Source organism: Bubalus kerabau, chromosome 14 (assembly GCF_029407905.1).
Source record: "Bubalus kerabau isolate K-KA32 ecotype Philippines breed swamp buffalo chromosome 14, PCC_UOA_SB_1v2, whole genome shotgun sequence".
Lineage (NCBI taxonomy): Eukaryota > Metazoa > Chordata > Mammalia > Artiodactyla > Bovidae > Bubalus > Bubalus kerabau.
This window is the reverse complement of record NC_073637.1, coordinates 3,251,648-3,264,647: the sequence shown is the minus strand read 5'-3', so window position 1 is coordinate 3,264,647 and position 13,000 is coordinate 3,251,648. Positions and strand designations below refer to the sequence as shown.

The 13,000-nt window shown below is 59.5% G+C and overlaps 2 protein-coding genes across 3 annotated transcripts; one reads left to right on the top strand and one right to left on the bottom strand.

Moving 5' to 3' along the window:
- Positions 1–124: 124 nt before the first annotated feature.
- On the top strand, positions 125–4,519 carry TIGD5 (tigger transposable element derived 5). The gene has a single exon (XM_055545598.1). The coding sequence runs from the start codon at positions 223–225 to the stop codon at positions 2,149–2,151; it is 1,929 nt and encodes a 642-aa protein (XP_055401573.1). The 5' UTR covers positions 125–222; the 3' UTR covers positions 2,152–4,519.
- A 306-nt stretch (positions 4,520–4,825) lies between these two features.
- PYCR3 (pyrroline-5-carboxylate reductase 3) lies at positions 4,826–11,990 on the bottom strand. 2 transcript variants are annotated; one of them, XM_055545628.1, is made up of 6 exons: positions 11,870–11,990; positions 7,082–7,146; positions 6,516–6,695; positions 6,098–6,310; positions 5,712–5,804; positions 4,826–5,552 (listed from the first exon to the last, which is right to left on the bottom strand). In XM_055545628.1, the coding sequence occupies exons 1-6, from the start codon at positions 11,964–11,966 to the stop codon at positions 5,265–5,267; spliced, it is 936 nt and encodes a 311-aa protein (XP_055401603.1). In that variant the 5' UTR covers positions 11,967–11,990; the 3' UTR covers positions 4,826–5,264. The 2 variants fall into 2 exon arrangements, with proteins under 2 accessions (XP_055401603.1, XP_055401602.1); XM_055545627.1 differs by lacking the exon at positions 11,870–11,990 and adding an exon at positions 7,363–7,501.
- Between the last annotated feature and the right edge of the window lie 1,010 nt (positions 11,991–13,000).

Here is a 13,000-nt window from a genome sequence, read left to right as displayed (position 1 = left end):
TCCCCCTCCGCTGCAGCTCGGGTGGACTCGGCGGGCGGGGGCCAGTGACGCGCGGGGCGGGGCGGGGACGGGGGCCTAGCGCGCTTGCGCGCGCCCCGCGGGCGAGACAAAGGGGAGGGCCCGGCCGGCCCCGCCCCCGGCGCCCGCCCAGCGCGGCCGGCCCGGCGGGCGTATGGCTCCGGCTCCCGCGCCCCCGCTGTCGTCGCGGTCGCCGCAGCAGCCATGTACTCTGCGGGACCCCCGGCCGTCCCGGCCCCGCGCCGCTGTCGCCGACCCCCGCCTGGACGCCCCATGCAACCGCCGCGGCCTCCCGCCCCCGCCCCGGTCCCCGCCGCGCGGCCGCCGCCCCCCGCGCCCGGGCCGCGGCCCCGCGTCGCCGTGAAGATGGCCTTCCGCAAGGCCTACTCCATCAAGGATAAGCTGCAGGCCATCGAGCGCGTCAAGGGCGGCGAGAGGCAGGCCAGCGTCTGCCGCGACTTCGGCGTGCCCGGCGGCACGCTGCGCGGCTGGCTCAAGGACGAGCCCAAGCTGCGCTGGTTCCTGGAGCAGCTGGGCGGCGAGGTGGGCACGCAGCGCAAGAAGATGCGGCTGGCCAACGAGGAGGAGATCGACCGCGCCGTCTACTCGTGGTTCCTGGCGCTGCGCCAGCACGGCGTGCCGCTGTCGGGGCCGCTTATCCAGGCGCAGGCCGAGGCCTTCGCGCGCCAGATCTACGGGCCCGAATGCACCTTCAAGGCCAGCCACGGCTGGTTCTGGCGCTGGCAGAAGCGCCACGGCATCTCCAGCCAGCGCATCTACGGCGAGGCCGAGCCCGTGGCCGCCGGCCCCGCGCCTGGCCCGCCCGTCAAACAGGAGCCCGCGCAGCCCACCCGCGCCGGGCCCCTGCCCGACCGCGCCGCGAGTACCCCGGCCCCCGCCGAGGGCGGCTACGGCGACGAGCAGATCTACAACGCCAACGTCACGGGCCTCTACTGGAAGCTGCTCCCAGAGCAGGCTGCGCCTGTGGGTGCGGGGGGCTGCGGCCGCCGCTGGCGGGGCGACAGGGTGACGGTCCTGCTGGCCGCTAACCTGACCGGCAGCCACAAGCTGAAGCCGCTGGTCATCGGGCAGCTGCCAGACCCACCAAGCCTGCGCCACCACAACCAGGATAAGTTCCCTGCCTCCTACCGCTACAGCCCCGACGCCTGGCTCAGCCGGCCGCTGCTGCGCGGCTGGTTCTTCGAGGAGTTCGTCCCCGGTGTTAGGCGCTACCTGCGCCGCAGCTGCCTGCAGCAGAAGGCCGTGCTGCTGGTGGCCCACCCGCCCTGCCCCAGCTCTGAGGCCAGGATGCTTGCCCTGGAGGAGAGCGAGGAGACCCGCAGGAGGTGCCGGCCCGAGCCCACCGGTCCCCCGGAGGAGCTGCAGACCCCCGACGGGGCTGTGCGGGTGCTGTTCCTGTGCAGGGGCAGCGGCCGGGCGCACATACCCGCCCCCCTGGAGCAGGGGGTGGTGGCCGCGTTTAAGCAGCTGTACAAGCGGGAGCTGCTGCGGCTAGCCGTGTCCTGCGCCGGGGGGTCCCCGCTGGACTTCATGCGCAGCTTCATGCTCAAGGACATGCTGTACCTGGCCGGCCTCTCCTGGGACCTGGTGCAGGCGGGCAGCATTGAGCGCTGCTGGCTGCTGGGCTTGCGGGCTGCCTTCGAGCCCCGGCCGGTGGAGGAGCGCGCCGGGCAGCCTGCTGGCCAGGCCGAGGAGGCCGCGGAGCACAGCAGGGTGCTCAGCGACCTCACGCACCTGGCAGCCCTGGCCTACAAGCGCCTGGCTCCTGAGGAGGTGGCCGAGTGGCTGCACCTGGACGATGATGGGGGGCTGCCGGACGGTGGCAGAGAGGACTGGGGCCCCAGCCGGCCTCCCGTGCTGGTCCCTGGGGGCCCCCTGCTCCCTGCCAGCCTACCCTCAGCAGTGGCAGGAGGAGCAGAGGAGGAGGAGGAGGCCATCCCCACTGCTGGGGAGGCCGTTCGGGGTCTGGAGACAGCGCTGCGGTGGCTGGAGACCCAGGACCCCCGGGAGGTGGGGCCGCTGAAGCTGGTGCAGCTGCGCTCGCTCATCAGCACAGCCCGGAGGCTGGGGGGCATCGGGCCCTCACCCACGGTTCCCGATGATGGGCTGTGAGCAAGCCCGCCCCTGCAGCCCCCGGTGGCCTTCCTCCTGAGGCACTTGGAGTGGGGGACAGAGACCCCGTCTTGCCTTGCCTCCCCTGGGGTGGCCCACCTCCAAGGCTCAGAGGTTGACAGGGATCCCGGCCTGGCCCGAGGGAGCCCTGTTGGTAAAGGGCTGGCCCCTCATGGCACCCTGTTTGGTGCGGGGGTAGCTGGAGGAGAGGCCGCAGCTGCCCCTCCTCCTCAGCCAGGCTACCTCCCACACAGACCTGGCACACGCCACAGCGCTTAGCAGAGCGTGTTCTCTCTCTGGCCCCCATGGGGCTGCCCCCAGCCACGTTCCTGTCCCCCCAGCGCCCGTGGCCGAGCACTTGCCCTGGACAAGGGCCCGGCGGCCGGTCCCCATGAACCACAGCCCTGTGGTCGTCCCAGTGGGAAGCACACCACTCATCTTTGGTTTGGCGCATTAACTTTTTTCCAGGTACTCTTCAGGCACCCAGGGCAGATGCTCGGGGGGCTGGGAAAGAAGGATGGGGCTTTGAGGTTCTGGGTGCAGCCAGGGTTGTAGGTTTCTGTCCATGTGTTTTTTATCTTTCTTAAGGAAATGCTAAACAGCTCTCTTATTCCGTGGGGTTGACGAGCACTAGACCTGGGCCCCTGCCCCGCACCCCACCAGCCTCATGACGCAGAGCCATGCCGTCTTCTCAGAGCAGCCCTGTGGCACCGCCAGCCACTTCCAGGACAACCCTCAGTGCCTTAGCTCCCCTCCGAGGCTGCCCCACTCCTGGCACTGCCAGGGGCGTAGCCGAGGAGCTGCTTCCCACAGGCCGTGAATTAGGCTTCTGGGTGGCACAGCTTGAAAGGAGGTGGCGAGGGCTCCGTGTGACCCTCCAGCTCCCACACTGTTCTGCTGCTCCACTCAGCTCTAGATTCAGGACCCTGTTGGGGACCTGAGACTGAGACACCCAGGTCTCCCAGGAGCTGCCCGGCAGAGATGCCCAGAGCCCCAGGGAGGGCTGGATTTGAGGTGCTGCTGCCTGCCTCGGTGCTCTGCACTCCTCTTCACCTGCCCCTGCCTCCTGGTGGCCCTGGGCTGTGGAAGCTATACCCAGGTGATGTGTTCATGGGAGGGAAGGACCGTGCATGGTGGCAGGGCCACGAGGGTGCCCCCGGAGCGAGGACGTCAGCTCTTCCTTGGAACCACCTCTAGTCAAAACACCCACACGTGTACGTGTATGTGTCAGACCTGAAAGCTGATGGATGGTGCGGAGGATTCCAGGCGAGAAGGGAGGCGTGGACACCAGCCCTGGCCAAAGCCTCCACCTCACCTGCTGCCCTTGCTCCACTAGCAGCTGCAGCAGGCCTGCACCCGGCCCGCGCCTCTGGCCTCAGGATGTCTTGCGTGTCACACCGCCAGGGGCCCAGGTGAGCGTGCCGTTTCACCATGGCCCGCCTGCGGGACCTCTGCCCTGCAGGGCCCTGCAAGGGGCGGACCTGGAGCCCGGGTGGGTGCCGGGCCAGGTGGTCTCTGGTGGTGTCCTCGGTGCCACCCCTCTCGCCAGGTTCCCAGTCTCACCTCTGATCCTCTGTCCCCAGGGTCTGGGCAGGGGGGGCTGCGGTTGATGTTGAGAACTGGGTGTCGGGACAGAGCCTCCTGCCTCATCCCCTCTGGGGCACTGAGGCTGCACCCCAGAAGGCAGCTCTGGCCAGTGCCTGGCCCCAGATGGCAGCGCAGGAACGAGGCACAGCGCAGGCTGGTCTGGGCCTTGAAGAGCCAGGGCCCTGTCGAGGGTGGGGCTGGGGACACCTCACGCAAGGGTCTCTGAAGTCCTCCTCCCTAGAGTGCAGGCCCAGCTCCCGGGGCTCAGCTCTGAACTGTGGGGAGAACGGCCAAAGTGCCTTGCTGTGGTTACCGCTGGGCCCATGGCATCTCAGCCGCCAGGCTCTCTGCTCCTGTTCACCATCATCTGCTGAAACCTTAAGGCTGCGAGGGTCACAACTTTCAAGCCAGCAGCCTCAGGGCTGGCCTGGCAGGCTCGGCGGTGGGCAGAAAGCGCTGCCCGTGGCTTCTGCTGATACCAGCCCACCAAGGGGGTCGGGAGAGCGAACCCACACATGTGAGGCCAGCCTTGCCTGAGGGGCCACACACCGGGTAACAAGCCCCCAGGTGACAGCCGTACCACGGATGGAGCCCTGGAGCCTGCGGTGAGGAAGGGGCCTTGCCAGTGTGGGGTTGGCCCCGAGCCTGTGGGCCTGAGAGCAGGTCAGGATCTCGGGGGCAGGAAGGCTGGAGTGGGCTATGGGGTGCTTGCTCTGTCAAGGGGTCTTTTCACAGCCAGCCTCACTTTATAATAAAGGCTGAATATGCCCACTTCACACAAGCTCTGTCCCAGTCTTACTTTTGTAACTGCATCCAGCACGTGGCTCCAGAACACCATCTGAGAAGCAGGGAGGAACAGCAGTGGGCCCACAGGCGCCTCATGCAGACTGACCACCTCAGGGCAGGGCTCCAGCCTGGGCCCAGGGACTTTGTTGGCAGACACATTGCTGAGGGGGGGTGATGGGAAACGGAGGGGAGCCCCGTCTGCACCACCTGCTCAAGTCTGAGCCCAGGGCCTTGCTGATGGCCTTCCAGGCACAGGGATTTCATTTTATCCACCTCCAGTGAAACATTGATCACTCCATGCTATAGGACACATCTTTATTTCCATTTTAAAGGTTTAAAAAAAAAGGTGAAGAAATGGACTCTGGCTGACTCTTCTAACTAGTACAAGGGCTGGGGTCAGACAAGCAGTGCCTGGCTGAGGGCCAGTGGGACACTGAGGCTGGAACTTAGGGAGGGGCTTGAGGCCAGGCGGCAGAGTGCAGGCGGCCGGTGGTGCATCAGCCCTGTTCACAGATGCCCCGCAGCTGGCAGGTGGCAGGAAGGGGCTCCAGCACTTGGGCCTGCATGGGATGGGGCAGTCCCCCAACAAAGGCTCCACGTTTCTGGCTTTCCTGGCCTGTTGGTCCCTTCACGGACATGTTCAGAACCAAATCCTGCAGAGGCCAGGCCACAGGACCCTCCAGGGCTCCTGACCCAGGGAAGGGTCATCAGGGCCAGCTTTCCCTGCCCTTGCCAGGAGCTTAGGGTCTAGGAACGGGCCACACTCTGCTGTGTTCCCTGTGGGCCAGGGCCCCTTCTCCCTGCAGGGCTTGCAGGACAGAGGGGACCTGAGCCACCACGGGGGAGGGGTTCCTGCTGAGCTCCCTGGCCCGGCAGGTGGCAGCCTCCACGGCGCTCATGGCCGTGGCCCGCAGCCCGCCTTGCTCCAGCACATGGAGCCCGTAGATGGTGGTGCCGCCCGGCGTGCACACGTCAGTCCGCAGCTGAGCTGGGTGCTGCCCCTTCTGTAGAAGCACCTTGGCCGTCCCCTGGGTAGAGGCATTGGGGTTAAGGGGGAAGGGGCGGTGCTGGCAGCCCGTCTGCAGCTCACCCCCCCAGCACCCCGTCTCAGCACAGGCTGGCTGGCTGCCTCCCCATGCTGACCCTCCCCTTCCACACACTCCCCGGGCCATGCAGCAGGGTCTCACCAGCAGGGTCTGGGCAGCAATGCGGTGGGCCAGGCCACTGGGCATGCCCATTTTGATGGCACCTTCGGCCAAGGCCTCGGAGAAGGCACACACCTGTAGCAGTGGGGGTGGGACGGGAGTCAAAGCTAGCCCTCCCTGGGACTCGGCACCCAGCCTAAAGAAGGCTGGGCACCTTTAGAACAAGGCCCAGGGCACCAGCCACCAGAGCCAAGGCCAGAGCCCAGTGGTCTGCCAAGGGGCCGGCCTCAAATGCCCAGGAAGGCACTGACAGGGGGTGGGCACACAGGGGCAGCTGAGGACCACAGGCGGATCCCTGGGGGCAGGGGCTATTGCTGGGGCTTGGAAAAGCCCCACTTTGTGGAGGGAGGGCTGCCCACCACACTCACAAAGGCTACGCCGCTGCCGCTGAGGCCGGTATGGACGTCCACCTGGGCCTCGGGCACCTCCTCGCACTGCCCACAGGCCTCCAGCAGGGACCGCAGGAGCTGGGCCTCATAGCTCCCAGCGCAGCAGCCCCGCGCCATCACCATGGCACCCTCCTGGACGATGCAGGGCAGGTTGGGTGAGACCCTGAGCACCCGAGCCATCGGGGGCAGCAGCTGCCAGAGAGAGGCTGCGGTCAGTGAGGCCTCTGCCAGCCGGCGGAGAGACTCTGCTCCCCAACCCACCCATGCTGGCTTCCGGAAGGGCCAGGCCTTGGCTACAGCCGGTCTGGGATGGCTGGGGTGGGAAGTCGAGTCTGGTCAGCAGAGCCCAGCTTGGGATCAGCATCTCAGCCCCACCGCACCTTCAAGGGCCGCTCACCTTCTCCAGGGTGCTTAGGGACACCCCGGCGGCCACAGACACCAAGATGTGCTCAGCAGTGACGGCAGGAGCAACCTCCACCAGCACGGCCGGCAGGATGTGGGGCTTGGTGGCAAAGAAGACGAGGGAGCAGCTATGCAGCACCTCCAGGTTGGAGTGGGTGGTCTGGCAGCCCATGGCCTGCAGCAGGGATGCCAGGGCCAGGACTGTCAGTGGGCATTCTCCAGACTGCAGCCCCGCCACCGGCCCCCGCTGTGGACGGCTCTACTCCCAGGGGCCAAACCACCTGTCCCTGCTCAGGACCCGACCTCAGGTGGGCCCTCACGGCAGCACAGCCTCAAGCCCTCTGAGCCCGTGAGTGCCCATGACGTTCCTGCCCACCCAGCATGCACACCCCTTTACCCCACCCTGGTGCTCCATGACCTTGACATTCCTTCTGGCCTTTGACCTCCCCTTCCCCAGCCCAGGCCATCTCAAAACTTTAACCAAGTAATCAGCACTTCCCTGGCCCCAAGGAGTGTCTGAGGGACAAGAGCCAAGAGCCACCTGGGAGCTGCCCGGCTCACCCGGAAACGGCAGAGGTTCCTGTCGGAGGGCGCGCTGGCCAGCACGTGCTCAGCTTCCACTTTTCCTGGAGGGAAAGGCAAAGAAGAGCCGGGGTGTCAGTGAGGAAGGCGGGGTGGTGGAGTGAGCCAGCCAGGTCTGCAAGTCTCTGAGGCTCAGCTACACCTGGGCCATCCTGAGCCTCTTGAGGAAGCCAGGAGCTCAGCGGGGCAGCTCCACTCGGCCGGGACCAGACCAGACCACCAGCCTCACTTGATTCTACCCGGCAGTCATCGCCACCTACCTGCTGCTGCCGCCGAGTCCAGACGCGTTGCTGGACACAGGGACCAGGAGTTCGCCTTGTCTTGTGAGGACACGGATCCCAGGGACTGCTGCCTCTGGGAATGGGAAGGCTGGGGAGGGGGCATGGTGGGTACGGAGGCCCAGGAAGGGAGGGTGTGGGGTGAGGGTGAACCCTGGGAAGAGGGTGTGTTTATGGGTGTGTCTGTGCTGGGACATCCAAGCAGAGAATGCCTGGTTGGCAGAATACTCTACAGGTCAGATTTCTACAAGGTCTAACAAGAAGGCAGAAATGCACCCCACAACCTGGACAGATGGTGGCAGCCACCGTGCGTTGCCTGCACTGTGTCAACACGAACTCTATGGAGCTGGGGGTAGCAGGTAACACTCCAAGTTTCACAAGTAAACAACTGAGGCCTGCAATAAACTGCTTTCTGATGATTTTCATCTCTCTAGACCTTGACATACCGCTAAAGGCAAAAAGCTAGTCCATAATCACCACATAAAGACCCTAAATACTGTGGAGCACGATCAGGACAGCACCACCATTCCTGCTGTAGTTCATCTCAGTAGCTTAGTCACGTCCGACTCTGCAACCCCATGGACTGCAGCAGGCCAGGCTTCCCTGTCCATCACCAACTCCTGGGCCTTGCTCAAACTCATGTCCATCGAGTCGGTGATGCCATCCAACCATCTCATCTTCTGTCATCCCCTTCTCCTCCTGCCTTCAATCTTTCCCAGCATCAGGGTCTTTTCCAAGGAGGTTCTTCACATCAGGTGGCCAAAGTATTGCAGTTTCAGCTTTAGCATCAGTCCTTCCAATGAATATTCAGGACTAATTTCCTTTAGGATGGACAGGTTAGATCTCCTTGCAGTCCAAGGGACTCTGAAGAGTCTTCTCCAAAACCACAGTTCAAAAGCATCCATTCTTTGGTGCTCAACTCTCTTTATAGTCCAACTCTCACATCCATATACGACTACTGGAAAAACCATAGCTTTGACTACATCGACCTTTGTTGGGAAAGTAGTGTCTCTGTGTTTTAATATGCTGTCTAGGTTGGTCATAACTTTTCTCCCAAGGAGTAAGCGTCTTTTAATTTCATGGCTGCAGTCACCATCTGCTGTGATTCTGGAGCCCCCAAAAATAAAGTCTGTCATTGTTTCCATTGTTTCCCCATCCTTTTGCCATGAAGTGATGGGACCAGATGCCATGATCTTCTCAACCAATGATTTTGCCTGCCCCCAACACTGGCAGGGTCTGGGGACGTTTTGGCTCTCACATCTGGGGATGTTACTGACCTCTCATGGGAAGAAGCCACGGAAGGGAGCTAAACACCCTACAATATGAAGGATAGAAGATGATCTGGCTCCAGATGTGCAGTGCCGGACGCCAAGAGTGCCGCTGGCAAACAAATCAAAAGAGTTGTAGGCTCAGAGCGGGCACAACTTGACAGAGGCACAAGATCTCACTCTAAGCTAGGACGTCCAAGAGAAACATCGCTCAACCCATATATGTCACTTTACAACTTCTAGTAGTCATATTAAACAATCAGGAAATAACAAGTTTAATTATAATACATTTAATTTAACCTAAGGTAGCCAAAATGTATCCTTCCAACAGGTAATCAATATTAAAAATTACTAAGATACATTACTTTCTGTTTGTGTGCTGAATCTTCCAAACTTGGCGTATATGTTACTTTATGCACTCATAGTGCAATACCAGAACACCTGACCTGCCTCCTGAGAAATCTGTATGCAGGTGAAGAAGCAACAGTTAAAACTGGACATGGAACAACAGACTGGTTCCAAATAGGAAAAGGAGTACGTCAAGGCTGTATATTGTCACCCTGCTTATTTAACTTATATGCAGAGTACATCATGAGAAACACTGGGCTGGAAGAAGCACAAACTGGAATCAAGATTGCCGGGAGAAATACCAATAACCTCAGATATGCAGATGACACCACCTTTAGAGCAAAAAGCAAAGAAGAACTAAAAAGCCTCTTGATGAAAGTGAAAGAGGAGAGTGAAAAAGTTGGCTTAAAACTCAACATTCAGAAAATGAAGATCATGGCATCTGGTCCCATCACTTCATGGCAAATAGATGGAGAAACAATGGAAACAGTGACAGACTTTATTTTCTTGGGCTCCAAAATCACTGCATATGGTGACTGCAGCCATAAAATTAAAAGACATTTGTTGTCTGAAAGAAAAGCTATGACCAACCTAGACAGCATATTAAAACGCAGAGACATTACTTTCCCAACAAAGGTCCATCTAGTCAAAGCTATGGTTTTTCCAGTAGTCATGTATGGATGTGAGGGTCGGGCTAAAAAGAAAGCTGAGTGCCCAAAAAGTGATGTTTTCGAACTGTGGTGTTGGAGAAGACTCTTGAGAGTCCCCTGGACTGCAAGGAGATTAAACCAGTCCATCCTAAAGGAAATCAGTCCTGAATATTCATTGGAAGGACTGATGCTGAGGCTGAAACTCCAATATTTTGGCCACCTGATAACGAAGAACTGACTCAATGGGAAAGACCCTGACGCTGGGAAAGATTGAAGGTGGGAGAAGGGGACGACAGAGGGTGAGATGGTTGGATGGCATCACCGACTCGATGGACATGAGTTTGAGAAAGCTCCGGGAGTTGGTGATAGACAGGGAAGCCTGGTGTGCTGCAGTCCACGGGGTTGCAAAGAGTCAGACACAACTGAACTGATGCACTCACAGTTCAGTTCAGTTCAGTTCAGTAGCTCAGTCGTGTCCGACTCTTTGTGACCCCATGAATCGCAGCACACCAGGCCTCCCTGTCCATCACCAACTCCCGGAGTTCACCCAAACTCACGTGCATCGATTCGGTGATGCCATCCAGCCATCTCTGTCGTCCCCTTCTCCTCCTGCCCCCAATCCCTCCCAGCATAAGGGTCTTTTCCAATGAGTCAACTCTTCATATGAGGTGGCCAAAGTATTGGAGTTTCAGCCTCAGCATCAGTCCTTCCAATGAACACCCAGGACTGGTCTCCTTTAGGATGGACTGGTTGGATCTCCTTGCAGTCCAAGGGAATCTCAAGAGTTTTCTCCAGCACCACAGTTCAAAAGCATCAATTCTTCGGCGCTCAGCTTTCTTCACAGTTCAACTCTCACATCCATAAATGACCACTGGAAAAACCATAGCCTTGACTAGATGGACCTTTGTTGGCAAAGTAATATCTCTGCTTTTTAATATGCTATCTAGGTTACGTTCCTTCCAAGGAGTGTCTTCTAATTTCCTGGCTGCAATCACCATCTGCAGTGATTCTGGAGCCCCAAAAAATAAAGTCTGTCACTGTTTCCATTGTTTCTCCATCTATTTCCCATGAAGTGATGGGGCCAGATGCCATGATCTTAGTTTTCTGAATGCTGAGCTTTAAGCCAACTTTTTCACTCTCCTCTTTCACTTTCATCAAGAGGCTTTTTAGTTCCTCTTCACTTTCTGCCATAAGGGTGGTGTCATCTGCATATCTGAGGTTATTGATATTTCTCCCGGCAATCTTGATTCCAGCTTGTGCTTCTTCCAGCCCAGCGTTTCTCATGATGTACTCTGCATATAAATTAAATAAGCAGGGTGACAATATACAACCCTGATGTACTCCTTTTCCTATTCGGAACCAGTCTGTTGTTCCATGTCCAGTTCTAACTCTTTCATATAGATTTCTCAAGAGGCAGGTAAGGTGGTCTGGTATTCCCATCTCTAAGAATTTTCCACAGTTTATTGTGATCCACACAGTCAAAGCCTTTGGCATAGTCAATAAAGCAGAAATAGATGTTTTTCTGGAACTCTCTTGCTTTTTCCATGATCCAGCGGATGTTGGCAATTTGATCTCTGGTTCCTCTGCCTTTTCTAAAACCAGCTTGAACATCTGGAAGTTCACGGTTCACATACTGCTGAAGCCTGGCTTGGAGAATTTTGAGCGTTACTTCACTAGCGTGTGAGATGAGTGCAATTGTGCGGTAGTTTGAGCATTCTTTGGCATTGCCTTTTTTGGGGATTGGAATGACAACTGACCTTTTCCAGTCCTGTGGCCACTGCTGAGTTTTCCAAATTTGCTGGCATATTGAGTGCAGCACTTTCACAGAGTCATCTTTCAGGATTTGAAATAGCTCAACTGGAATTCCATCACCTCCACTAGCTTTGTTCGTAGTGATGCTTTCTAACAGCGCATCCCAATTCCGACCTCCTCGCGGTTACCGTGCGGACGGCTGGCTCTGAGCCTCTCCACTATATCCCCTCCAGCCGCGCTCCCAGAGGAAAGAGAGTCCGGAAAGGCAGAGTCCGCGAGCCGTCCCGGCCCACGCCCGCTGGCGAGCTCCACCCTGGGGCCCCTGTGTCTAGGGCGCCGCGCTGCTCTGGGATCCGCGGGGCAGGTAGGCACGGGACAGGTAAGCCCTCCCCTCCCACCTCAGGCCGGTCTCGGACGCCCGCTGGCCCCGAGCCCGGGGTCCCCAAGCGCCCTACGCCCGTGGCGTCCCACCTGCTTGGATGAGGCCCTGCGCGATGGCCTCCGCCATGCGGCCCGCGCCCACGAAGCCCACTCGCCTGCAGCCGGACTCCTCCACCGCCGCCGCCATCACGCCGCCGCGCCGCGCCCCGCCCCACCCCCCGCACTCAGCTGCGCCAATGGGCTGCGAGGGCCTCACTGAGCTCGTCCACTGGCTGCGGAGACCTCACGCTCCGCCCTCGCCCGGGGTTTCCGTGCGGGGGGCGGGGCGGTGCGAGGGGCGGGGCGGGACGCCGCGCAAAGCCTCTGATACACAGGCCGGCTGCTGTACCTGGGTGCTCCACTGGTGTGTGAATTTCGCAAGTAGCAACTTGAGAGGGTCCATTTACAAGCGAAGGGTCGGAAAGGGTGGAGGCTGCTGTGAGATGGGGTCCCTCGCGGGGCCAATGGGAAAGCACTGATGGACACACCGGCCAGCTGAGCTTCCAGGAAGGGGCGGCTGAGCAGATTCTGATGAAACTCCTGGCAGCCAGAATCCGGACTCCCGCTTAGCACTGGCACAGATCAGGAGCTATCGAGTGGGACTCGGCCGGCCTCGGGCCGGTTTCTGGGTGGGAACAGCTCGCGCTGGTTCTGTTTGGAGCCTGTGACCAGTCGGGTGTGGAGGACAGGGCTGCCTATTCCGGGCTTGTGGTCAGCTTTCCCCCAAGTTGTAGTGGGTCCGAGTGACAGCATAAAATTGACGCAGCCAGTGAAACGTGGGAGCAGCGGTCTGCGGCTTTGCTGTTAAAGAAGCTCCTCAGGCCAGCCTGGGTTTTGGTTTCTGAGAGCCTCTCAGGGAGCTATGTAGGGAGGCAGGGGAGACCTTCCTGAGGTTTAGGCCCCCAGGAGAGACCTGGCCTCTCTAGTTGGTCCTAAGGAAGAGTGTGTGTGGCTAGGGACAGGAAGCACATTTGAGACTGAGAGGGGGAGGGTGGGTGTGGGGTGTGCTTGTAATTTGATTGACCTAGGAAAAATAAGCTAAGACTGCAGTTTTTAAGATTGCATTTTAAAAACGTTTTGTTATTTTCTTTAAACTCTGCTTTAGCACGTTCTAAATTCTTCAGTGGGCTTACCAGGTGGCTCAGTGGAAAGAATCTTCCTGCAACACAGGAGATGCAGGTT

What these genes read in the sequence shown, in the direction of transcription:
- TIGD5 (XM_055545598.1), top strand. Translation starts at nt 223, where the DNA reads ATGTACTCTGCGGGACCCCCGGCCGTCCCGGCCCCGCGCCGCTGTCGC.
- PYCR3 (XM_055545627.1), bottom strand. Translation starts at nt 7,486, where the DNA reads ATGCCCCCTCCCCAGCCTTCCCATTCCCAGAGGCAGCAGTCCCTGGGA. An exon ending in GGAACCTCTGCCGTTTCCGG is followed by an intron (nt 6,696 to 7,081) that starts GTGAGCCGGGCA and finishes TCCCTGCTGCAG; the next exon opens with GCCATGGGCTGCCAGACCAC. An exon ending in GCGGCAGCGGCGTAGCCTTT is followed by an intron (nt 5,805 to 6,097) that starts GTGAGTGTGGTG and finishes CCACTGCTACAG; the next exon opens with GTGTGTGCCTTCTCCGAGGC.